The following is a 26,444-nucleotide window of genomic DNA, read 5'->3' as shown; positions in this document are numbered from 1 at the left end:
TATAAATCTTGTACTTTATATAGTTTTTACATCTTTCATACACTTATTACTTTTGCTAAGGACATAAAATTAACAAAGGAATGAATGTAAATCCTTCATTTTTAATATTCACTTTTCACACATCACACACAAATAGAAAATACACAGCAGTAATCCTAACAGGAAATGTACAATACTTATTGAATATTGAATGAGAATTATGAAATGTTATTGATAAATATAAAAGGAAATTTAAAAAACATGGGAAAACAGCACTACTGGATGGTAAGAATAATTAGGATATCAATTCTTCCTATTGGTTTATGTTTGGTGCAAAGTAACTTGAAGTTCTAAAAGAATTTGGCTAACTTAAAATAATTGTAAAACCGATTGGAAGAATTAATGGGAAAATGTAAAAGGAATTGCTAGAAAAAATATTGAGAGAATCTATTTCATCCACATATGAAAACATAACAGAAATCTATAAACATTAGCATAGCTTCTATTTTGCTTACGTTTAGCAAAGTAGATTCATGAGGCAGACTACATAGCTTATTCTATATTATTTAAAAGAAGAATTGTAAATCGGTAAGAAAGTGGAGAACTATTCAATAAATAGTATTGTTAGTCATTTTGAGGAAAATGTTTATACACTCATACCATGTATCAGTAAATTCTATTTGGTTAAATGAAACACTAAAGTTACAAAATAAAACTTGAAAAATTATAATGAAACTCTTAATTGGGGATGGGGACATTGTGCTTGGAAGCAATCAGAAAAAGAAAGAAAATATACCTGCATATTTCTGCACATCAAAATGTTACACAAAACAAAATATTTCCAGATGAAATCATCATCTCCCTCAAAAACTCAGCAATCAACTGAATGTGAATACCTGTTAGAAGTGGAGTTTTGAAATGTAACAGATCTTTAAATAAACTTAAAAAATAAGTGGCCTTTATAAATACCAATTATAACCCATTAGAATTTGTAAAATAATAAATTATCCTAGACATATTGACAATGAAAATATAAAATATCTAGGATTAAACTTAACAAGGGATTACATGAAGGAAACTTGAAAAGTTTACAGAGGAACAGAAGAGTATATGTGCTTGTATGGAGAGAAATACTCTGTTCCTGTCAAAAGAAAAGTTGTAACTATAGGTGTCATTTTTCCTCAAATGAACTTATAATGTAATTCTAATCAGAATCCCAGAGGCATTCTTCTTTAAGTAAATGTTGAATATCCAATAAAACTTTTAAAAGTTCTATAAGTGTCAGTCCATAAAGGACAGAAATGGTGATGGAATGCCAGTTGAGCTATTTCAAATCCTAAAAGATGATGCTGTGAAAGTGCTGCACTCAATATGCCAGCAAATTTGGAAAACTCAGCAGTGGCCACAGGACCAGAAAAGGTCAGTTTTCATTCCAATCCCAAAGAAAGGCAATGCCAAAGAATGCTCAAACTACCACACAATTGCACTCATCTCACACACTAGTAAAGTAATGCTCAAAATTCTCCAGGCCAGGCTTCAGCAATACGTGAACTGTGAACTTCCAGATGTTCAAGCTAGATTTAGAAAAGTTAGAGGAACCAGAGATCAAATTGCCAACATCTGTTGGATCATCGAAAAAGCAAGAGAATTTCAGAAAAACATCTATTTCTGCTTTATTGACTAAGCCAAAGCCTTTGACTGTGTGGATCACAACAAGCTGTGGAAAATTCTGAAAGAGATGGGAATACCAGACCACCTGACATGTCTCCTGAGAAACCTAAACCTGTATGCAGGTCAGGAAGCAACAGTTAGAAGTGGACAATGAACAACATACTGGTTCCAAATCAGGAAAGGAGTACATCAAGGCTATATACTGTCACCCTGCTTATTTAACTTGTATGCAGAGTACATCATGAGAAACACTGGGCTGGATGAAACACAAGCTGGAATCAAGATTTCTGGGAGAAATATGAATAACCTCAGATATGCAGATGACACCACCCTTATGGCAGAAAGTGAAGAAGAACTAAAGAGCCTCTTGATGAAAGTGAAAGAAGAAAGTGAAAAAGCTGGCTTAAAACGCCAACATTCAGAAAACTAAGATCATGGCATCTGGTCCCATCACTTCATGGCAAATAGATGGGGAAACAGTGGAAACAGTGACAGACTTTATTTTTTTGGGCTCCAAAATCACTGCAGATGGTGACTGCAGCCATGAAATTAAAAGATGCTTACTCCTTGGAAGAAAAGTTATGACCAACCTAGACAGCATTTTTAAAAGCAAAGATGTTACTTTGCCAACAAAGGTCCGTCTAGTCAAGGCTATGGTTTTTCCACTTGGCATGTATGGATTGAGAGTTGGACTATAAAGAAAGCTGAGTGCAGAAGAATTGATGCTTTTGAACTGTGGTGTTGTAGAACTCTTGAGAGTCCCTTGGACTACAAGGGGATCCAACCAGTCCATCCTAAAGGAGATCAGTCCTGAATATTCATTGGAAGGACTGATGCTGAAGCTGAAACTCCAATACTTTGACCACCTGATTCAAAGAACTGACTTAGTTGAAAAGACTCTGATGCTGCAGAAGATTGAAGGCAGGAGGAGAAGGGCATGACAGAGGATGAGATGGCTGGATGGCATCACCAACTCGATGGACATGAGTTTGAGCAAGCTCCAGGAGTTGGTGATGGACAGGGAAGCCTAGTGTGCTGCAGTACGTTGGGTCGCAAAGAGTTGGACATGACTGAGTGACTGAACTGAACTGATAAGGTGTCAGATATCAAAATATAAAGGTATAATCATTAAAACATTGTAATGCTGTTAGAAGCCAAGGGAACTAAATAGAAAGCCTAGAGATAAGCCCGAGGATTTATTATATGAATGATATTTCCTATTAGTGTGGAAAAGATAGCCTAACTAATAAATAATAGTAAACAATTCTTATGAAGCATTCCTTATACACTAGTACAGTATTGGAGGGCTTTATATCTGTAATTTGCTTTAATCTGTACAACCCTATAAGGTTTCAGTACACACAGGCAAAGTTGTGTCTGACTCTTTTTGGCCCCATGGACTGTAGCCCACCAGGCTCCTCTGTCCATGGAGTTCTCCAGGCAAGAATACTGGAGTGGGTGACCATTCCCTACTCCAGGGGATCTTCCCAATGCAGGGATTGAACCCAGGTCTCCTGCATTGCAGGCGGATTCTTTACCATCTGAGCCACCAGGGAAGCCCTTTCACACACAGGCAAAGGAGCCACAGTGGACTGCTAAAACCTTTAAAATAATTTTCCCGCTCTTTTAATGCAAGATATAAAGAAGTTTCCTATCTTAACATCTCTTTTCTGTTGAAAGAAATCTGATTTAACAGTTTCTGATGTAAAATATCTATCATTCTGTCTTAAGATGATTGTTCAAGCTGGTGGCCTTCCCATGAAGTATAAAAGTGATTTGTTTAGACAAAAATGAAGTTAAGGTGGCTGTGAGCTCAAATGTTCTATATACATTTGTTTAGCTCTGTTAAAGCATTTTTTAAACTGTTCTGCATAGTATGTCAGGCTATCGGCTATTTTCTGCTTGACTAACGTTTCCCAAGTTGCAGTTAAGATGTAGTAGATGCAGGATTCAAATCCAAGTAGTCTTGCTCAGAGCCCACTTTTAAAATGACTTTTTTTTTCTGTAATCAGAGGTATTAAGGAATGACTGTTTGGTAAAATAACATGAGATCTTTATTTTCATATAGCACCAAAAAACAAATTTAAGGTGGATGAACATTAAAATGCATTCCAGATAATTAAAGAGGTAAATATTAAAAGTGGTATTTTAAAAGACTTAGAAGAAAAACTAGATGTATTCAATGATAATAATGAAAATGCTAATTGATCAAAAGGGAGGGTATATATATATATATATATATATACCTATGGCTGATTCATGTTGAGGTTTGACAGAAAACAGCAAAATTCTGTAAAGCAATTATCCTTCAATTTAAAAATAAGTAAATTTTAAAAAATTATAGTTAACATGTACTGACTATGTGACAGACACTGTGCTAAATGTTTCTCCTTTTTTCAATTACATTAATAATATTAGACATTATAATCATCAGTTCTGGCATAACTGTGTAGCAAAAATAGTACCCTCAAATATTTCAGGTACAATTAATTGATACAAGCCTTTTGGGAAGTACTGTGAAATGCATTTGTTATAGCCTTGGCGCTAGTGGTAAAGAACCCACCTGAGAGATGCTGGTTTGATCCCTGAGGGGGGAAGATCCCCTGAAATGCATTATAAGGCCTTTAAATGATTAATTTTTTAAATCTAATTAAGAAAAAAAAACTTCTGTACTTGTTCACAATAAATGTTTACTAAACTGCTAACTCTGTTCTGACCTGATAAATCCAAGAACCCAATCTAATCCTAAATATGAAACCACCTTTATTCACAGATACACTTAACATTATTTGTGGTAATGAAAAATTAAAAACAACTTGGAGAACAGTAGGAATATGGTTATCTGTCTAGCCCAATGGAATATACATTTTTAAAAACATTGTAAAAGTTTATCTAAGGATATAAACATTTATCCAAGAATGGTGAGTGATATAAAAAGACAAAAGTTTTACTTCTATGTATGATACAACGGGGACTTTCCAGGGAGCTCCGTGGTAAAGAATCTACCTGCCAATGAAGGAGACACAGATTCAGTCCCTGGTCCGGGAAGGGGCCCTCAAGAAGGAAATGGCAACTCCCTCCAATGTTGTTGCCTGGGAAACCCCATAGACAGAGGAGCCTGGTGGGCTGCAGTCCATGGGGTCACAGAGTTGGACATGACTTGATTTAGGGACTGAACAAAAACAAATGATAGTTATATCCATGTAAAAATATTTATACTTGATCAGCCACATGCAGCCTGTAGGCCTCTTAAGAAATCCTCATTAACAACTCAGCTGTATGCACACACAGATACATAGTTTCTAAGACAAGAAGTTTGAATATGGACTTACTGTTGCATATTAATAAATTATTATGTTAGATGTAATAATGCATGTGGTTACATAAACACAGTTTATCTGTTAGTTTGATTCAAGCTGACATATATGTAGGTGATATTTGGAATGTGTTTTAAAATACTCCAGCAAAAAACAACTAGTGGGAGAGAGAGAAAACAATTTGGTTACCAGCACTCTTGATGCTGAATCATAGGACCAGGGGAGTTCAATATTCCATTTATGTGTCTTGAAATTTTTCCACTGTAAAAAATTAAAGAAATGAAATGAAAGCACTAAGAACAAAGAATTGCCTGTGGAGAAGAAATACAGGAAAATATGTTATATTTAAATACTTTTCATGATACAATTATGCTTCTTGGAATTTATCCTAGACTAACATTTTTTTAATTAAAAAATGTGTGCAAGATGATTATTCTAAGAATGTCCATAATACAAATAAAATTATGATTATAAGTAGTTCCAACAGCTAGGGAATAGTTAAATGCTACTGTTTCTAATAAGAGGAATGTTAAGCGAACATCTGAAAAAATAACAGTTATCAGGTTAAAAACAAGTTATATATATATCCAAATTAAAATTATTACATTTGAAATGTGAATATGAAATTTATGTATATGACTGAAAGTGAATTTGCAAAAACAAAGTTAAGTGATTATATTTCTGTAATTATGTTTCTTCTAATGTTACTCAAATTTATCTGACTTTTAAAAAATGGAGCAGTGTAAACGTTAGGCACAAAATTACTGATGTACCAATAATATAGTGACATGTCAGTAATGGAAAATTAAAAGCTAGGAGTGGAAAACATTTTAATTGAATGCTACCTTTTTTTTTACTTCATTAATTTAATTGAAGGGTAATTACCTTACAGTATTGTGATGGTTCTTGCCATACATTGACAGGGATCAGCCACAGGTGCACACGTGTCCCCCCATCTTGAACCCCCGCTCCCCATCCCCACCCCATCCCTCTGGTTGTCCCAGAGCACTGGCTTTGTGTGTCTGCTTCCTGCATTGAACTTGCACTGTAACTTTAGGCAAATCAAAACTTTTTTGTATACCAATCTCTCCTTTCCTGGGCTTCCCTTGTGGCTCAGCTGGTAAAGCATTCACCTGCGATGTGGGAGACCTGGGTTCAGTCTCTTGGTTGGGAAGATCCCTTGGAGAAGGGAAAAGCTACCCACTCTAGTATTCTGGCCTGGAGAATTCCATGGACTGTATAGTCCATGGGGTCACAAAGAGTCAGACAAGTGAGCAACTTTCACTCTCCTTTTCTACTTTCCCCATTCCCTCCCACTCTCAACCCAAATTTCATCCCGTATCTGTCTTAAATAGATGGTTACTAGTTTTTGTTTTCTGTAGAACTGAGTAAAACTAGAACGCAGTATTTATTGACTAACTTCTCTGTGCCAAGTAGACCATTAAGTGCTGAAAAATCAAAGGTGAATCATGGGAAGTTAAATTATGTGATAGAAGCAGACACACAAATGACTATTAAATGATATTGTGGGTACCAACATGATAAAAATATTCTAAAAAAGAGGGTGAATGTGTAAACTGCCTAGCGGACATCAGAGGAAGAGAGGTTAAGGGTGATGGGTAAAGGGCAAAAAGGAACTCCAGTAAGATGGGGATGCCAAGTGTAGCTTTAGAGAATACTTATCTGGAATCTAGAGGAAAAGTCAAGTGTTCCAAATCACTGTTTCTCAAGTTTTAATGTGCAAATTACTTTGGGGCTATTGTTAGAATGCAGATTGTAATTCAGTAAGTTTGGAATGGGGTCTGAGATTCTAACAAGGTCTCAGGTGGTTCAGATGCTGTTGGCCCATTATATGTAACAAAATTTTAAAATGGAAACAATTGCATACCTTTTCATAGGCTGTTATTTTTGCTGGGTAAATTGAAGGTAAATAGATGTTTTTGTGCTTTGCCTTAGATCTTGGATTTATCCTATACTGTGCATTAGAGTTAGCAATATGACAACTACCCATTTCAGCTAACAGCAAAGTAGGGAAAAGACAAAAAATTGAAGAATTGAGTAGTTGCCAGTGGTGAAAAAATGCCAAAGCCAACTTAAGGGCCTATACTCATCAAAATATTCAGTCATGAAAAACTAGACACTGGAACTATTTCAGATATGAGGAAACAGAAACCTGTCAACTGAATGCAGCGTAAGGATTTTCTGTAAAGAACATTACAGGACTAACTGGTGAAATTTCAGTAAGGTGTACAGTTAGCTAATAGCATTAATTCTTGGTTTTGATAGCTGTGTGGCTATGTAAGAGAATGCCCTTAAACACTGCAGTATCTAAAATAGAGAAGCATCATGTCAGTAACTTAATTTCATTGAAAGCCAGTGTGGTAAAATGTTAGTATTTAGGGAATCTGAATTAAAATGACACTTGTTACTGCAGGTTTTCTGTAAGTCTGAAATTATGTCAAAATAAAAAGTTCAAAGTGCAAAGAGAGGAACAACCCATACAGGTCAGCACCCTAAGGCTTAGCCTTCTTTACCCACATTTACCTCATATCTAAATCCCACCATCTGTGATCTTACGCTTCAAACCTGCTCCTCTGTATTTCTACCAGCTTAGTCCAACTTAATGATCCCTTATCTATACTGCTGAAATAGCCTAATCAATTATTTCCCCCAAATCCCTGTAGCAAGTTATATTTTAAAAAGTAAATCTAAGTACATGCCTGGCATGTAATTGGCTCTCTATAAATGAAAGGGAGGAAGACAGGGGATATGAGAAAAATACTGGGTCAAAATATATCTTAGGATGGAATTTAGAAGATCTAGGTAAGAAAGCTGAAAGACGGGAATTACTACAATGAGCACAGGTAAAGAGAATGTGTTACACTCTGAATTGCCATGTATTTCCTACTATTTCAAGAGTCCATTATAACATTACAAATTATCAAAGAGTAAGAGGGAGAAAAGTGTAATGAAAACCTTTGGGTAAAATTAAATTAAAAGGATCACTTTAGTAAAGATTTCTTTGGAAAGTCTGATGTGCTTTTACGAGACAAGGTGGGTGGTGAATTCCTTTAGAAGAGATGGGTTGAATTTACCTGGATTTTTCTTGAAAATACTCTGAAAACAAGAGTGGTGGACCCTATTAGAACACCAATACATGCCAGGTTTTAAAACCCAACTCACAATTCTAGATACACCTTTGTAGAAATGAATTCTAGAATTATGCCTGCTATATTATTTTACTATTTAACATCTTTCTCTGCATTATTTTTCTTGGGTAGAAATCTTTGAGGGAGTAGGTAGAAAGCTTAGGATTCTGTTTAGTTTTCCATGAGTGCTCTAAGTCACCATTTTTCTCCTGCATTTGCTTTTATGTCAATCTGATTCGCATTTGTGATAATTTCCCCCTTCTCTGGTAACTTTTAGGATGTCTTCATACTGATGTTTGTTCCCCACCCCCCACATTTGCTTTGATGCTCAAGTTACTGAAACATTAGGGTTAATATTGTGTAAAAATTTTTGGTTATTGCTTCTTCCAATATTATCTCTCATTCTATCCTTTCCCTTTTTACCCTCTTTTGATTTGTCCTCTAGAAATTTTTTTCCTGTTTCCATCACTCTGTTTCTTTGAGTTTCAGAATGATCTTGATTTTGTTATATTCATTCTATTATGGGCCAATGAGCAATGATTTTTTTCCTCAATTTGAGCAATTATCCTTTCCATTCCCGAGGTCTCTTTGGAGAGGCCTTTTGCCTTTCTCTTGGCAATATTATTTTGAAGACTTATGAATTTGTATTCTGTGAATCCATTAGATATGTCTTGAGAAAAGTTTTACACTTGTTAGTACTTCTTGTTGGAGTCTTGTGTTTTCATCTCTAAGGTTCGTGTTGACTGTTCTAAGGTTGTTCTGCCACTGCTTGAGATCCTCTTCATGGAAGAGGAAGAAAGGTACACTCAATATTGTTTTCAGAGGCAGTTATGGATGGGCAGGACATGTTTTCAAAGTGGGGCACCTGGGCGATGCCTCATCTATCCACCCATCCATTTCTCTGCTGAAGCTTCAAGGATCGCTGTATTAGTCTGTGTAGTCATTCTACAGGTAATTCTACTACAGGCAATTGTCTCTTTCCTCCGCGTTCAGAGCTCCTTTGATGATTACACTTTTGTGGCAATACTCTCTTGTGCTCTTGTAGTTTGCTCTTCAAATTTCTTAAGGTATTAGGCTTTCAGAGATTGTTCAGAAATTGTTCTACTTAAAAGTTTCATTTTTTAACATGCTAATGTGGATGTAAATGTGTAGATCTGTGCACCAATATGTAAAAGTTTTGTCTATCATTTTTAGAGTGCTTTGCCATCATGAAATCTGAGTCCCTGTCACTGTTGGCAGGCCATCCATACTCTTTTTTTCAGTTTTGGTTAGAATTTGTCACTTAAGCCATGCTTTCCATATCTCCAAACATTTCAAAAAAAAAAGCCAATATGGTTATTAATCCAGCATTGCAAATACAGTGTTCAGATAGAAAACAGTAATGATGAAACTAACATTTATTGCATACTTAGGTCAGAAATCCTTCTAGTGACCACTACAGGAATTAACTCACTTAATCTCCATAATCCCACAATAGCTATTATCCCTATTTTACAGTTGAGGCAGCTGATGCACAGAGATATTAAATGATATTAAAGAGAGATATTAAGGTTTTTAAAATTCATTGCTTTAAAAAGAATGGCACTGGGCACTCACAAGAGATTTTTGAAATCTGGTTATTGCTCTCAAGAGATCCACCCTCTTATGATTCTATAATCTTACTTAGTCCTGAAGTCTTCCCAGATTTAAGGGTGAGCTTAATGATTCAGATCAAGTTCAATCAAGATTTACAGATCTGAAGGTATCTTCTCTGTAAAAGTTTATAACTTAGAAGACAGATCACTTTCCTCTTCAAATAATGGAGAAACTATAGGAATTGGAGTACTTCATGAAGATTTTTTAATAAATCTTACTCTATTGTTTTCAGCTTAGGGGATTTCATCTTCATATGTTACTTATTTCATTTTGAACTGGTATTATCAATATTCTGCAATGTTATAAAGTAAAAGCAAGTTAACATGTTCATCATATTTGTGTTAAGGAACTAAATTTTCATTTTTCTTTCCATTTTAGTACATAATAATTCTCTGAATCAATGGAGAAATGGATATTCCTCTATATGCAAGCCTCAAATAAAGTCAGAATCTTCTGTGCAGCTATTACAGGGAAGAAAGAAAAGACACTTGAGTGAAACAGCAATAGGTGAGCTCAAATGAGGACATGAGCACTAGTACTAAAAACTGAAAATAATGAAATTCTGATCTCCAAAACCCTGTCTCATGGGAATAATAACCCAGAAGTCACTAATTACACAAAACATCCATGGTTCTGTGAACATCAAACAGCAAATTCATGTAGTCAGTTCAGAATTATGTGGACTGGGATTCCATCCACTTTATGGAAATTTCCTTCCTGTGTTTCCTAACTGGAGTTATTTTCTACCAACTGTCCTTCTGGACAGGACTTCAGTCTCTAGCATTGTGCTTTGGACTCAAAACGTGTTAGTACAAGTTTGCCCTTTAGAGATTACCATACCTGGTTCCTTTTGTGGAGATGCTGGTTCACTGAAGCTTCCTCAGAATTTTAATAAATTGGATGAGATACATCTAAGTAAATCAACCACCTAGTTGAATTGCCCTTAGGAACTTACAGTGCCAAGATGAATAGAGATACCTTTGAAACTAGAACTCTACTAGTAACACAAAACTTAACTGGGATGATGTGTATTAAATAACAAATAATCTGTATACTCTGTTGGATCTTATTCGTTGTTCTAGAGGCTCTAACATTATATACGTTAGTGAAATATGCCCTAGGTGTAGTATGTCAGTATACCCAATAAATTAGAAACTATTTATACCCAAGATGTACTGAACTATATTATACATGGTGGATTTAACATGAATACAAGAATAATACAGGTAAAATGCTATACTACAAAGTAACTAGACAGCTCTCTAGGCAACAATCATTTTTAATGCATGGATACCGATTTGAAGGAACAACTAGCTAGGAAGGACGTTTTTAAACAACTAGAATAATATATAAGCTGTATTAAATTTTATATTGCACAGGAAATTATTTTTCAAGATATGTAGTAAGTAATATAAACAAGGGCAGTATGAAAATAAACATATATGTGCAAATAGAGACCCAAAACAAATGGAAAAAAAGGAACATGGGAGAAAACAGAAAATAAAGTTGGAAATAATCTTATAATCAGTATCTTGAAAGTTTCATTCCTGAAATAGGATGTTATTTTTAAAAAATGAGTAAAAGAAAACAAGAACTTTTAGAAATTAATACTTTAATAGAGAAACATTTTCAGAAATCAAGTCAGAAGTTAAAATCTTCCAGAAAGTCGATCATAAAGTCAAAGATATTTTAAAAACGAAAGACTAGCGAAGAAAATTACCAGGTAAATCTTAGAAGTTCAATAGCTGAATACGAGTTACAGAAAGCACGAACATAGTAAAGAGAGATGAGATTAAAGGAATGATATACTGGGTATAAATTGTCAAGACCCCAGAAAATGGAAATTGTGACTGAGATTTTTATAAAATTTCCTTTTGTTTTTTGATACATGAATTTTAAAAAAATCAATAAACAGATCAAGAATCACATTACCAAACTAGGAAAACAGACATTCTAATATTTACCAGTTACATTTAATGTGTGACACTTTCAATGGTCTTTCTATGGCAGGAGAAAGAACTAGATTTGAAGAATTTGCTTTTCGGCGCACAGAACCAGGATCCCAAAGCAGTTTTACTGCAGTTACTAATGTCAATGTTATATCCAGAACCCAGAATTCATCATCACAAGTAGGTTTTTGTACAGTGAACTTTCAAGTTGCTTTTACAGACTTTTAAGCTCATCTGGTGGGGGGCCTGGGAGGTGGGGGACCTAAACAGGATATTTTGTTAACAGCTTCATTGACTAGCACATAATTAACATATTTAGAATTATCTTACTAAGAAGCAATATATTGATTAAATTTTATTAGGGAGCTAATTGCTCATTAATTCTTGATTATGGTTTTTGTGTGTGTTAAAAACTCATGATGCTAAATGAGAATCCAGCACTTGTGTTATTCTCACATTGTTTTGTTATCTAGTCAGGAGTCGAGGTCAAAACGTAGGAGGATTTATAAAAACAGCATGACGCTCGGGGCTCGGGAACACATAAATAAGACTGTAAAAATAACCTTTATTAAATGGCTCACCAAACATTTTACTTCATAGTTCTTCCTTGTAAAAACAAGTTGGTTAAAAGATTTCACTGTCATTTAGGGTGCTTTATAGTACCCTTTTCTGCTAAGAGTTTTGTACCTTAAGGCATTCATATTTTTAATGGTTTTAAAAACAGACTTGAATGTGTGCACACACAAATGTACTGTTTCATAGAAGTTATGTATACTTGTTTTTCCTAACATCTTACGGTCAGATTTTATAACAATATATTCCTAAAACTTAGAGGCACTCCATGTTTTCTTTGTATAAACACTCATAAAAGGAGCATCATCATACGTAACCAGAGCTGTTGTCCACCTCCTGTAACCCTGTCTCGCAGAGCACAGCGCGGCGGAGACTGCGAAGCGAGAGCTCTTATGACATAGACAATATTGTGATCCCCATGTCACTAGTGGCCCCAGCTAAACTAGAGAAGCTCCAATACAAGGAAATACTTACGCCAAGGTACGCATACTTAACATCCTTCAATTTTCCTTTCTCGAATAACTTTCAGTGAAGTTAAAAATATTATTTAACGTACAGAAGATGCTGCTTTCTGCCTTTCCCCCATTTATGTGGTTACATGGAGGGAAGACAGGGGAAAAAAACCTTTACATTACTCATGGTGAAAAACAATGCCATAGAGTAGCACAGCCTTATTTCTCAGGTTGTATTAAGAAAGGGAAATTCTTAAGATTTACTTACGTTAGTACTTTATTTTTTCATTCAACATTTAGTCTTCTATTATGTACATGGCACTAAAAAGTACTTTAGGGATGTAAATAATTCCAGTAACAATCTTTGCTCTTTAAAAATGGAGATTTGCAGAGTTCAAAGCAAGCAACTACCTTTGCAAAGGGTATTCACACTGTAAGAGGACAACTCCTGTGACAACAAAATATTCTAATGTATCGTCAGGTCCGCAGTACACATGTCAGATAGCAAGAAGAGTGGGAAGACCTGGGAGTCTACTAGGAAAAGGGGGTGGGACAGAAGGAGAAAGTGTGTGTTCACACAGGGAGACCATAACACAGGCACAGGAGCAACTATGCAAGGCTAAGCCAGAGACTGAGGTTTTGTTTAGGGTGATAAACGAAATGAAGGCTCAAAAATAAGTTGGATCCAGGTTGTGGATGTCCTCGAATGCCATACACAGATCTGTTTCCTGCTGGCAGCCAACTTAGTCAAATTTTTTAGCAATGATGAAAGCACTTTAAAGATTATAAATCTGGCACCAAGAAGCAGATATAGAAAAGGATGGAAACAAGACAGGTGATGACAACTACAGTTCTTCCTACCCATCTCTAGCCTAGCTAATTTCTTTTATCCATAACTGCTTTGAGGCAGAGAACTCCTAATGCTCTAGAAAGTATTATGAGAATTCCTACAGAGAATCTGTTGATACAGTGCATATTAAGTAAAAAAACAACACTTCATGGTTACAGTGTTCTATAGCAACAGTGTCTTTCCAGCTTAGAGTGGTAGGCTGGAGCTCGCCGGTTGGCCTGGTTGTTTAACATACAAGTCCTGTGATGTGAGGCCATGATGGGAGTCTTCACACAAAGAAACTGGCAAATGCTACAAATCACAGCTTTTTTACCTTTTTATTTTCTGAACCAGTTTATCGGCATACCACTAACTTACTTCAAAATGAGTACATTCTTAGGTGGAAAATGCAACTATGTAGAAGAGACTGTTTATTGTAAGGCCCAAAGTAAAGCCTCATCTTCTCCTTGTCCCCTTCTTATGATACAAATATTTTGTCTCTTAAAAAATGAAATACTCAAATACTACAACCAGTTGAATTATGGAAATCCCAAAGAAAGAAAACAGTACTATATTGGTTGTGCTTACAGAATAAAATTGCTACAGTTAGATTAACAAAATCTATTTGAAATTGGTTCTATCTTCAACAGCTGGAGGATGGTTGTTCTTCAGCCTTTGGATGAATATGATTTAGGTGAAGAAGAGGTAAGTTGCCTTTCACTTATGGGATAATTGCATTTAATATATGAAGTCTGCTTAATTTCTTTTCCATGTGCTTCATTTGATATTTGAGGAACTAAATTGGAACTATAAGCCCTCTAAAATACACTGATTTTTTTATTTTCAAAACTTATGAAAAGTTCTTCACTAAAGGTATTAACTTGATTAGGAAAGTGTTTTGTACAAATCTGCCTACAAAGACAACATGCATAAAGAACAAACAAAAGCAAAAATAAAACACACCATTTCCGTACATGAGTTGTTGAAATACTGAACTTATATGAATATCTGTATTCACTTCCACTATTAGTCATATTTTTCTGCATGAGATTTAGTTTTGTATAGGAGTCTAGGGCGGTTCTCAATCAAATACTGAGTTCTGTAGTGAAATACTCATAGGAAGTAGAACAGCCTCACATCGTTTTCAGATCAGGCTGTGTCACCAAATGAATTATGAAAACTTGTTTTTTTTCCAGAGTTTTGGAACCACAGGAAAGGGATTATGGACCTACATAGATAAAACTTACATTAAGACAAGAAAAATTATAGAGAAAAATCTATATAGCCAAACTAATTCCAAAGTGACAATCTGAAGAGGCAGTATTATATAAAAGACATTGTTTCTATTGGTCTTTCTATGCCAACTGATTTCATTTTTCAGCTACCAAAATTTGCTTTTTAATGCTTTTCCTTCTTTTAATGCACCCTAGTTCAGAATGATCCTAGCCAGAAACAACCAAAGCTTTAGAAATCCATTAAACTAATTCTCATATGTCAGTTTTACTTTCTTTGATATTATGTTCCATGAACAGTATACTCCATAAGAAGCAATCAATACAAAGGTTTGAATGAATAGAGCATTAAGGGTATTTCATGTAAATGCAAAAAAAGCATTGTGAACCTATGTGTATTCAAGGTACCTATTTAGTATTCTAGGTAAGTCTTCAAACATGACCCAATGGTGAAAAAGTTTCAAACTCCCTCTTTTTAGGAATCTAAATCTCCTTTCATAACATTTGTTCTCATGACTTAGACTGCATTTATTGTTGTTTTCTTCTTGTTGTTCTCTTGATGAGGAACTGTGACACCTGTTCTCATTTCAAAATGTTTCTGACAAAAGCAAAATTTTTCATTTCTAACTCCAGATAGAAAATCTCTCTGATGAAGTCTTCTCCCTCAGACACAGAAAGCATGAAGAGAAGGAGCAAGCCAGATGGTCACTGTGGGAACAGAGCAAGTGGCAGAGAAGAAACAGCAGGCACGTGTTGAGCCACATTCAGGCTCCTCACACGATGCGCAGCGTTCTGTCTTACTCCACCCTAGTTCTCATGCTGACTGTCAGCGTCAGTAACAGACTTAACTGAGCATATAATGTGAAAATCCTCCATAAAAAGGTCACTTTAGTGTACTATAATGGCAGACCTAACACTGGTGATTAGAATCTGAGTAATCTGTAACACAACTACTTCAAAAATATTTTTCTTAAAAATAAAGGAACCCCAAAAAGACCCTTAAAAACCTATCTAGGGTAAAAAGCAAATAGCCTGAAATACTTTGAACATGACTTTGAAGGAAGGGGGAATTAATCCTAAAAACAGTTAATGTATTTGAGAAAAACCCTGGTATTTTATGTTTAATTGGACTATTTCTTGATAATAGTCAAAACTCAAAACACAAGATCATGTTGAAACCTAGTAGTCACTGTAGTGTGGGGGTCTCTCATTTATTTCACACTTTTAAAACACATTTCTCTGTTTAGGTCAAGATATTCAGATTTGTTATAGATCCTTATCCTAAGAGTTATCCTAACATACCTGAGATTCTATTCTCAACTTTTTCTACATTAGAGATATAGTTTTCCAGAAGTACAGAGGAAAACGTGAATCGAGTTCTTCATGGATGACATTACAATAATCATAGATACTCTGGGAACTCGGACTGTAAGAGTCAAGTTAACTATCTTTTCCTGTTTTCTGGAAAACAAACAAAAAATACCGCTAAACAAAATTACTTATAATAATTTGGCAGAAGATTTCCTGAAGTACCATTTAAATAAAAGCCTTTGAGATGTGAGGATAACATGGCGAAGATCAGCAGATGAATTTTTAAAAACCTTTTGGGCAGAACTGTTTAAAGAAAAGTTATCAAGTTAAATAGACTTATGAACTACACTTTAGGTTGTTTATAAAATGTTTTCTTGATTTTCTTGCTAGAGCTTACACTAAAAATGTTGAAGGACAGGACCTACTTTTGAAAGACTACCCTTATGATTTCAGCGGTGGGCAGCACTGCGCAGTGGGGAGCCCTGCTGAGCCTCCGTCAGAGAGCCAGGCTCCCAGCGCACACGGCTCACCTTCACTGAGTCAGAGTCAAGAGGCCAAGGTGAGGGTATTCTGTGTAACTGTTAAACTTCCTTAATCGACTTTGAAAAACTTGTTTATAGAATTGCTTGCTGCTGACTAAAGGATTCATCATTCTGTAACACTTTCAGTGCAACAGTCCAGTACAGAATGCTGCGTGTAGGAACCAGAGGATCCATATTCCAGCATTCAGATTCCATCACTAACTACAGATAGTTCCCCCTCTTATGTAACACAGCGTGTATGTGGGTGCTCAGTTGAATCTGACTCTTAGCGACCCCATGGACTATCACCCCACCAGGCTGCTCTGTCCATGAAATTCTCCAGGCAAGAATACTGGAGTGGGTTGCCATTCCCTTCTCCAGGGGATCTTCCCTACCCAGCGATTGAACCTGTGTCTCCTGCATTGCAGGCAGAGTCTTTACTGCTTGAGTCATCAGGGAAGTCCTTTTATGTAACATGCCAAAACCTAATTCCCCTATTCACTTATGTGTCAGAAAAAGGACTTCTATCAGAGTTTCATTACAGACCTAACTGGATTAAATAGTGTCACCTGGCACATAGAAAGGTTATTTCTCTTCCCCTTACAAAAGATTTTGTCTCCCCATCTGTCCAGTTTTAACCTCAACAGGAGTGCTTTCTATACTGCATCTGTAAAGTTCTTGCACTGTTTTTCTTAAGTAGATACTGGAAAATAACATCTAGAATCAAGAGAGGAGAGATAATAGAAATTAAGAGGCAAGTCATAGAAAGCTCAGAGAGAGAAAAGTTAATAGGTGTCTATAATAATGATGGAATGAAAATGGAGATACTGAAGTAGATGACCCAAACACATTTAAGGGAATTTCCCCAACATGCACCTAGGCTTAAAATGAAGACCAGTACTCCCTAATAGCAGCGTTTCCCTCTTCTTGGAAGAGGCAAAGTGAAAAAATAATTCCAAAAGGTCCCTATTAAATAATCCTCAGTTATGTCCCACTTTAAGTTGCTAGATACTTAGGACCAAATAAGAATTTGTACTGAACAATGGTTATTACAAAATTGACATCTACAGATTATCTGAGATGTGAACTTAAACAAATTAGCTGAAACTGAAAATGTTTTCTCTTTCAGTCTTTGTGGTGGGAACGACGGGCTTTTCCGCTGAAGGATGAAGACATAGAAGCCTTATTATGCCAAGATGAAAAAAATGATCAGGTTGAAAGATCAAGCCCAGCTTTCCATGGCGAAGTCTTCTGCACCAGTGCGCCAGAGAATGGCCACCATCCAAAAAGGCAGACAGACGGAATGGAAGAGTACAAAACCCTTGGTCTAGGACTTACTCATGTGAGAAAAAATAGGTGACAGGCACAAGCGAAGAGAACAGTGTAACAAGTGGGCAAACAGGAGAGAAGAGCCAGCCCTGTTCTCCAGCCCCTGCAGGGGCCCCATTCCAGTGTGAGCACAGAGTGCACGGTAACCTTTCGTGCCGTTTATTTAACAGGCAAGTTAGTTTCATTTTCCTTCCTGAAGCCAGAAGTAAGGAGCTTTTCACTGACCAACAAGTGCTAGTCATTTGTGTTTGATGCAAATCACAAGTACCAGAAAATTAACTGCTGTAATTTGCTGTCAAATCACATTACTGGGTAAATAATTTTTAAACAACTTACACCCACACACACCCCCCTGTGTACCAAAGGACAGCTCCTTTTTTTTTCTATACAAATGGTTAATCTTAAATTGCCTCAGAAATATATTAAGAATATAAAAATATGTGTGTATAGAGTATACATGCACACATATACACACATCTAAGTAGTTTTAAAAAACAGTGACCACTCCACTTGAAAAATGCATGTATGAATTATCCCATGAAATATCAGCTGCACTATAAAGAAGCACAGATTTCCAATGATATTGGACATCTAAAAACATCCCTTCCTAGTAGTCCAGACTTTTAAAAAACATATTTAATAGAAGTTATTTATGGAAATTTCTATACCAGGTAACATAATACTTTATTTGAAATCACTGATAATCTGTTGGGTTAAACACAGGTTATTTTCTATTCACTCCTAACAGAGTAAGAAAAGCAAAGGTGAGTTAAATATTAGTATATTTTAAAACTATCACATCTTTTAAGATTTGAGCTTTATGTATCTCATAAACATCCCACTTAAAATGAGCAACAAACAGGAAATTCCCATTAGTATATTATTGTACTTGTAGTCCATTTGGTCACTCCTTACCATTGCTTGCTCTATTCAAACAGGCATCTATTCTTACTTGTATCCTAGAGAAAGAATTAAGATTCTTAAAAAGTTAATACTTCAGTATTGGATACTGGAGTGTACATTAAGTAAAATCTCTTTTGACACTATTACATTATTTTTTCCTATGTAAAAATTGAGGACAATTTATATGAATCACTTTTTCTCATGTAAAACAGGTTATTCAAGTTGTAGTACCCATTTAACTGACAATCCTAGCCATCTGGCCTCATCTGGGGGATCTGACAGTAAGGTTTTGTTAGAGACTAGAAATTATACTAGTCTCTCTGAAGAAAAAATTTCCAATTCAATATTGACAAATTTTTGCTTATAGTTTTACTGTACATTTATTTTTTAAAAAACAAAAGCCAGAACAAACCCAAGTTGTCCAGGCAAATAAACTCAAATTTTTTTTTGTCATGTCTGATATTATAATCTTCTATGTAAGTTTTTTAATTAAAAAGTTATTTCTATATGCCTTGTGTTGCCTGTGTATATTTCCATATGCCTCGTTGTCTCCTCTATCTGTGTGGCAAAGCCTTTCCTAAGCCAAAATAAAAACAAACGGTAAGAAATAAAATTTTACCTTGAAAACACAGAAGAAACCAAGGAAGCTCTATTCCATGCTTAAAAGTGTTAACGTTCCTATTTTCCAAACCTTACTTCTCAAAACTCATAGTAGCCTGAAAAAGTTTAATGACATTGGTCCTGTTATTTCTTGCCATGTGTATTACACAGCAAGAGTATTTACAAGAATGAAGTAGGTAATACATATCTACTGTCAAAGTGTAATTTGGGACACAATCATAAATAGTGTATGGATTAACTCAGAACCTTGTCATATATTAGCCTACCTGGTCTTTCTTGGATTAATAAAATATATATCCTTGGAGTCAAAAGTCATTAGTTGCAGAATATTCTTAGCCATTGGTTTTTCTAGTTTAGACTGGAAATAAGACAATTAAGCTTCCTTCACTTAATCCACCTCTTAAGCGCTCCATCTATAAAAAAAGAGTGCAGACCAGAAATCCTATGCTTTCCTGGATTCTTTCCATGGTACCAGCCTGTTGATGAGTTTCACTATCTTCATTTTTTTTTTAAATGGGGACAAACACACCATTCATAGGACTGACTGTAGGTTTAGTAAGATTGTATCAACATACTTTATAATCTACAAAACATAAATTTATATAATAGCTACTTTGCCTTGGCATGTTCAATTCCACACCGTTACAATTCTAGGAATAGTGGAAGCTTTACATATATAATAATCTCTTAATCCTCAACAGAATACCACACTCTCATAATTACATTCAATGTATAAATCAGTTAATAGAAGCTCAAAGAGGTTGACTGATTTGGTTTGCTAAGATCAAACAAATAGAAGGGTCAGGATTCAACTTAATATTACTTCTAAATAGAGGTCTTTTGTCTTTTTTTAACATAGAGCTAGCAAAACATTATGTCCTTAGGAATAGTGTGTATAATTAAGAAAAAGTGGAAATGGCGGGGTAGGGGGGAAATCACTGAATAATCTGTCCTTCTAGGAAAGCTAACAAAATACCCTGATAAAACTTGTGCTCATATTTTAGAACAGACAACTTGAAAATCCCTGGGCTTCATAATACACTTTTTTTTTTTAATATATCAAATATAAGGTGCAAAGTAAAAAATAAATGTTTTTGAAGCTAGGAGAGTAAGTATGCCATTCCTAGTCAGATGCAAACTTAAGTTATCACACACACAGATCAAAAATGACATGAAACAGGAAAAACTAAAGAACTTCTTTTGCTTTCAGAAAACAGTAAAAGAAACCAAATAAAATTATTTTTAGAAACTCAGGAAAAAAATTTGTTTTTCATAGTAGCTTACATGCCTTCCTTGGGCATTAAGATACTTTTCTGCTTGTAACCTTAATACAGCCATATTTTACTCTTTATAAAAATCAAATCTCCCAGTAAAAATGGTATTTTATCACACTAATCTCTCAATTCCATCACTAAAAACATAGTTATACACACCAATTTCTAACCTCTTGGAACATTCTGCATAATGGATTTTAGTCACTGGAATGAGTAATTGCTCAGAAAAGCAGCACTGCCTCAACTGTGGTATCATTTGGTAGTCAATATTCTTGTTTTCCAGTAAAAAGGAGATCTCCTAAGCAGAAAGACTGGGCTCCTTGTTGTTTCATCGATCAAGAGAACGTTTCTGAGCAGCTTCTGAGCAAACGTTTCTTAACAGGTTGATCACAGATCTGGGGTCTTCACTTCTCATAATGGCACTTCCAGACACAATCATGTTAGCTCCTGCCTGAAAGAAGTGAACACTTCAGGTCACGCCTCAAAGGAAGATGTGGAAAAACCTAAAACAGAGCTCCCAGACTAGAGCTTCCACCCTTATAGCTGGCAGCCAGCACTTTAACTGTATAAAGGCCACTTCAAGATGAACATACTTAAGCAGCTAGTGCAATGAAGAAAGGAGCTGAAATGCTTAAAACAGGATGTGAGTCTAAGAAATACTGACTTTTTGGTAACCGCTAACCCTCTTCTAAATAAACTATAGTGCATCTCTGCTAATACTTAGGTAAGGTTTAATCTTTAATCTTCACCTCTATTAAAGTTTTCCCCATGTGTACCAATGCCCCCTCAACTCCTAAAAAAAAAAAATCAATGTTTTCATCTTTGAACTATGTATAAGAATTTGCAGACAGTTTAACAGGACAATTACTGTTAAAATGTGAGATGATCCATAAAATACGGTGACACTACATTTAAATATCTTCTCATTTTGATGCCAGTAGAAATGGAACATATTCTTAATGTATGCTCCACTGCATTCCAGAATGGTTTTGAGGTGGCTTAAAAAAGATTTTCAAGATGTTTTTCAATATGAAATCAAAGAGTAAAACCAAGTAAAAACTTACAAAAATGAGTGCAAATTTATCTGAGATTTGACTCAGGGAGGAAAATCCAATCTGTTATATGATTCAGAGCTGAAAGAAAGGGGGGCCATTGAGAGAACCACTGAAACTGAGGAAAATTTCTCCAATGAGAGATATACTGTTGTGCTATGATACAGTGCACTGTCCAACAATGTTCCTCATAAAAATGAAATAAATATAGTTTTCTAGCATTACAACTTAATATGTCTCAACGTAAGCATTAATGACAAAGCACAGTTCAGTAAAAATGAATTCTACAGGGGTCAAAAGATTATATGCTCACTGTCAAAAGATTATATGCTCACTAATTATCTGTCCAGTGTCGTCCCATACTGATCACAGTCAAGCTTTTGATAAGTATCAAGCAGAAAAGTGTGTGGCATTTACATAAAAAAAAAAAAAAAAAAAACCCACAAAATAGGAAGATTGCCTATTTTGGAAAACTGTCTCAAAGGCCCTGGAGCTTCTCAATGATACTCCTCAGGCTGGCAGTCAGCACATTCCTCTTTCAAAGAATTTTTTCATCATTACTGAGATAGCCAGGACTTACTGTTTACTTTCCTAGTTTTACATTTAAACAAACAAATACTTTTCCAAGAAAGGAAGACTAGTTAGGAAGTGTAGGGGGAATCTCTCTGGCAAACAAGACCCGTCCTAGCATTACATATGAAACCAAATCGGTCCAGGTTGCCGTCAAGAAGCAGTCTTACCTCTGCGCACTTATGGATGGTGTCAGGACCTACTCCCCCATCCACCTCAATGTCCAAAGATGGGAACTGGGTCCTCAACCAATGAACCTAGATATACACAAGGAAATAAATGACTCCTAAGTGGACAGGTAGAGGGAAAACACACCAGACACATCAATAGAAGTTATGACTAGGGAAAACTATCTTAATATACTGAAACAAACTTTTATAAAAGCAAGCTTTGTTCTGTTTGGCAAATGGCATTGAATTTGTCATGGCTTTGCAGAAAATATAGTTCACAGAAACAAGGCAAAGATAAAACCCTCAACAGCCAACAAAAATTCCCAAGAGAGATATCTTAGGTTATAGAACAGTTTCCAATGGTTTTGGAAACAAAAACACTAACATGTGGTATCTCTTCTGATCTCCAAACCTAAATCTTTTCGGCCATCTCTCATCCCATATTCCAATGATATGTAGGCACCCCATCTCCCCACCTTCAGAGCAAGGCACAAACATACAAGTAGCCCAATACATGCTTACTGAATGAATATACACAATAAAAAACCTTACTGCAGAACCAAATACTTCTTTTTACCTTTGGCATCATATCTTCCATGAATTTCTGCCCTCCAAACCCAGGTTCCACTGTCATAACCAAGGCCATATCTATTTGATTAGCCCATGGTGCCAAATACTCAACTGAAGTTCCTGGTTTGATAGCAAGGCCAACCTGTAACAAACAAATTTGCTACATCACATCAGTAACTATTTCCATATTACATTATTGTGGCTTATCAGGCCCAGTAGGAAGCTCTATTCTTAAAGAATGGAATAGGTACATAAATTGTTCAGCTGTAATCTTTTTTTTTAAGTCAAAATGGATATCACAAGTAAATATTTCTAAAAGGTAGCAATTTCTAGAAAACATTAGTACAATGTATTAGTTTTATCTGACAAACACCTTATACTTAAAGTCTAGCTTCAAAGCTGAAGAACAGCTGCCTATGTCTGGTCTTCACCTATCATTCTGGGCCTTCCACCAAACCTTCCCAACTCTGAGAATGAATAGTATAAAACATTACTCTCACTGCTAAGCTCTTACCTTCATTCCATTCTCCCGAATGTCTTTGATCAAAGCTCCTGGGTTGTCAGTAGCCTCGAGATGAAAGGTATATTGATTGGCTCCTGCTACAGCCATTGGTTTTACCCACTGTTCCGGCCTGGACACCATCATGTGCATGTCTGGAAAGAAAAGACATATCCCCTAAGTATTACTAAAAGGAAAATAGCTGCTCATATTATTGAAGTCAATCTGTAGTTTTTGCTATTTCAGATATGGACTCTTCTGGCATCATGATAATTGTTAAATAGAAGTTATACTTCGGCACAGATAGCTTCCCTGCATCCTTAAGATAAGGTTTTGGTTAAACACACTTATCAAAAAAAATCCAACATTTTTCCACAAAAAGCCTACAGCACTATTTATGAGAAGTAGTAACTAGAAATCAGGAAACCTAAGTTCAGGTTCAGGAAATACCGTTGTAAAAAACTTAAGATTACATTCTTAGTGAGGGAGACAAATAAAGGAGTGAATACAAATAAAGTTGGTAGTAAATAAAGCCAGTGTTGATGGAGTCGGGGTGGGGGGCACTAGGGAAAGAGGATGAGGTCAGAGAAACACTGGATAAAACTACAGAACTCTGCAGACCATCAGGTTTTATTTTGAATGACACAGAACAAATACTGCAGTACTTAGAGCTGACTTTGAAGATCAAGGCAAGTGCTCACTTCAGCAGCACATATACTAAAATTGAAGATCAAGGCAATAAAACTAGTGACTGCAGATGGTGAGCAGTGGTGGGGATTCCGGATATTTTCTAATGGCAGGGCCAACAGGAGCTGCTGTGGCTCAGATGTGCAGAGTGAGGCAAGGGTCAGATGGTGCAAGAATGTGGGCCCAAGGAGCTAGGACGGAAGTGTCACCAACTAAGAGTTAGACCACTGCAAAAGGAGGAACAGACTCAGAGGAAAGAACATGTCAACCAGAAGCAGCCTGCCAAATGTCCTTAAATCTAAAGCTCAAATCATATGAAAATGTTTGGGAAGAAATGAGTGTGGCCATCTTAAACATCTCAACTTAAAACATAATATTAATAGCATTTCACAGGAAAGAGAGGGCAGCTTAAAAGAAGTGAAAATAAGAAATGATGCAGGAAAGAAGAGAACAGTGAACACTCCTGTGCCAGACAGTTAGAAATGAGGAGAGTTTTGAGTTTTTTATTTTGTAAGAGACCACATTTCTGATCCAGCAAAGCTACGTTAAAGAAAAAATAAAATCTAATATTCCCGAACTCAGTAGCAAAGATTTATAAAATGCAACAAGGCTTTGAAAAACATCAGGAAAACAGAGTATAGAGCCTGATTAATGAAGTCAAGACTAACATTTATATTTCTAAACTAATAAAAGTAACAAAAATAGAACATATTTTAATAGGCAAAACTTTGTTTTTAGAAGATAAACTCAATTTGGTGTTTTTCCCTTCATATCATAAACAAGAAAAATTCAATCTGGTTTACAAGATCAAGTTTACTCATTCCTGAGTCACCAGCCTAGACAGCTAAGTCATCCCTATTCAATTTCCAGCGTGCAGTCACCACCAGCAACCATCACTGGCCAATCTCTGGTGTTCGGGGGATCAATGGCTCAGCAACTCTGCCTGTAATTACAACACATTTCTCAAATGTTCTATTGTCAGACTCCTTTTGCACTCTTAAAAATTCCTGAAGACTCCCCCACCCCAATACTGATGATGTGGGTTGTATTTATCAATATTTAATGTATTAGAAAGGCAAACTAAAAAAACCTTTTAGTGTCTACTCGTGTGCGCTAAGTCACTTCAGTTGTGTCTGACTGTGACTCCATGGACCGTAGTCTGTCAGGCTTTTCAGTCCATGGGATTCTCCAGGCAAGAATACTGGAGTGGGTTGCCATGTCCTTCTCCAGACGATCTTCCCTGAGTCAGGGATCAAAGCTGGGCTCCCGCATTGCAGACAGATTCTTTACCATGTGAAACATGAGGGAAGCCTTAGTGTCTACTTAGTCAGTCATTAAAAAATAATGATAATAAATATAAATTCATTACATGTTAAGGTAAGAGTCGCATTATTTTACATTTTGCGAGTACGTACGTACATTTTGCCTGGCTTAAGAGAATACATCTGTATTCTCACATCCGCTCTGCATTCAATCTGTTGTTTTATAGTAGGGGAAAAAAAGGCACAGAAAAGGAGGCGTCCCTATACACATAGCCTTTTCACTCAAGTTTGGATATTGTATCATTTATACCCCAAAACTCAATAAGCAGTATGAAAGATCATTGGCAACGTGGGATCTGTAAACCCTGCCAGTGACCCTTCCACACGTTGTTAATGCTGAAACTCATTAGTCTGTATTTTGAATGGCTCTTTTAAGTACTACTGGTTCACTGAGTTACACAGATCTCCCAAACAATGACACATTTCTTTATATACTATCCAAAACCCACATGTGTCAATGTGTCACTACAGATATGACCAAAAAAGCTGTAAGCATTGGGAAGCTGTCAAGCTCAAAGCAGCAAATATAAGTTTTCCAAAATTCCAATTTTCACTTACAAACTCTAACTTTTGCCAGTGGCAACGAAAACTGATGAGCTGCTTTCTTTGAAGTGACAGGTCCACTGAGTTAATTTTAAAGACAGTATCAGGAAAATACCTAAGCCTGATAACCACAGTTCATTGTCAGTTATTCTTTTAATGGAAACGGTGTTTGTGAAACAACGAGCACTGGCAGTTTACAGCTCGAGACGATGAAATGAGTGGTTTTCCTCAAGGAAACAATCATCCTCCGGGAGGCAACAGCAGGGCTTTGTACATACTACCTTCC

At 35.9% G+C, this 26,444-nt stretch overlaps 2 protein-coding genes across 17 annotated transcripts in view; one reads left to right on the top strand and one right to left on the bottom strand.

Moving 5' to 3' along the window:
- KANSL1L (KAT8 regulatory NSL complex subunit 1 like) overlaps window positions 1-19,358 on the top strand; it is a 122,611-nt gene extending 103,253 nt beyond the window's left edge. For all 7 annotated transcript variants that reach the window (XM_070458593.1, XM_070458592.1, XM_070458591.1 and 4 more), the window contains 7 exons: window positions 10,130-10,258; window positions 11,762-11,880; window positions 12,629-12,753; window positions 14,205-14,259; window positions 15,420-15,532; window positions 16,488-16,656; window positions 17,748-19,358. In XM_070458593.1, coding sequence (XP_070314694.1) covers window positions 10,130-10,258; window positions 11,762-11,880; window positions 12,629-12,753; window positions 14,205-14,259; window positions 15,420-15,532; window positions 16,488-16,656; window positions 17,748-17,978 — 941 coding nt within the window. In that variant the 3' untranslated portion in view covers window positions 17,979-19,358. The remainder of the gene's footprint in view (window positions 1-10,129; window positions 10,259-11,761; window positions 11,881-12,628; window positions 12,754-14,204; window positions 14,260-15,419; window positions 15,533-16,487; window positions 16,657-17,747) is intronic.
- RPE (ribulose-5-phosphate-3-epimerase) overlaps window positions 82-26,444 on the bottom strand; it is a 38,510-nt gene continuing 12,147 nt past the window's right edge. For 9 of the 10 annotated variants that reach the window (XM_020891045.2, XM_070458595.1, XM_020891042.2 and 6 more), the window contains 4 exons: window positions 23,622-23,761; window positions 23,115-23,249; window positions 22,538-22,624; window positions 20,023-21,196 (listed from right to left, as the gene is read on the bottom strand). In XM_020891045.2, the coding sequence (XP_020746704.1) occupies window positions 21,074-21,196; window positions 22,538-22,624; window positions 23,115-23,249; window positions 23,622-23,761 (485 nt within the window). In that variant the 3' untranslated portion in view covers window positions 20,023-21,073. Of the gene's footprint in view, window positions 15,450-20,022; window positions 21,197-22,537; window positions 22,625-23,114; window positions 23,250-23,621; window positions 23,762-26,444 lie in introns of those variants that run through there. The other variant, XM_020891095.2, reaches the window with a different exon arrangement.

The sequence above is a fragment of the Odocoileus virginianus genome, chromosome 30, assembly GCF_023699985.2.
Source record: "Odocoileus virginianus isolate 20LAN1187 ecotype Illinois chromosome 30, Ovbor_1.2, whole genome shotgun sequence".
NCBI classification, from domain to species: domain Eukaryota; kingdom Metazoa; phylum Chordata; class Mammalia; order Artiodactyla; family Cervidae; genus Odocoileus; species Odocoileus virginianus.
Note: the sequence above shows the minus strand (reverse complement) of the source record. Positions and strands in the feature narration are given on the sequence as shown.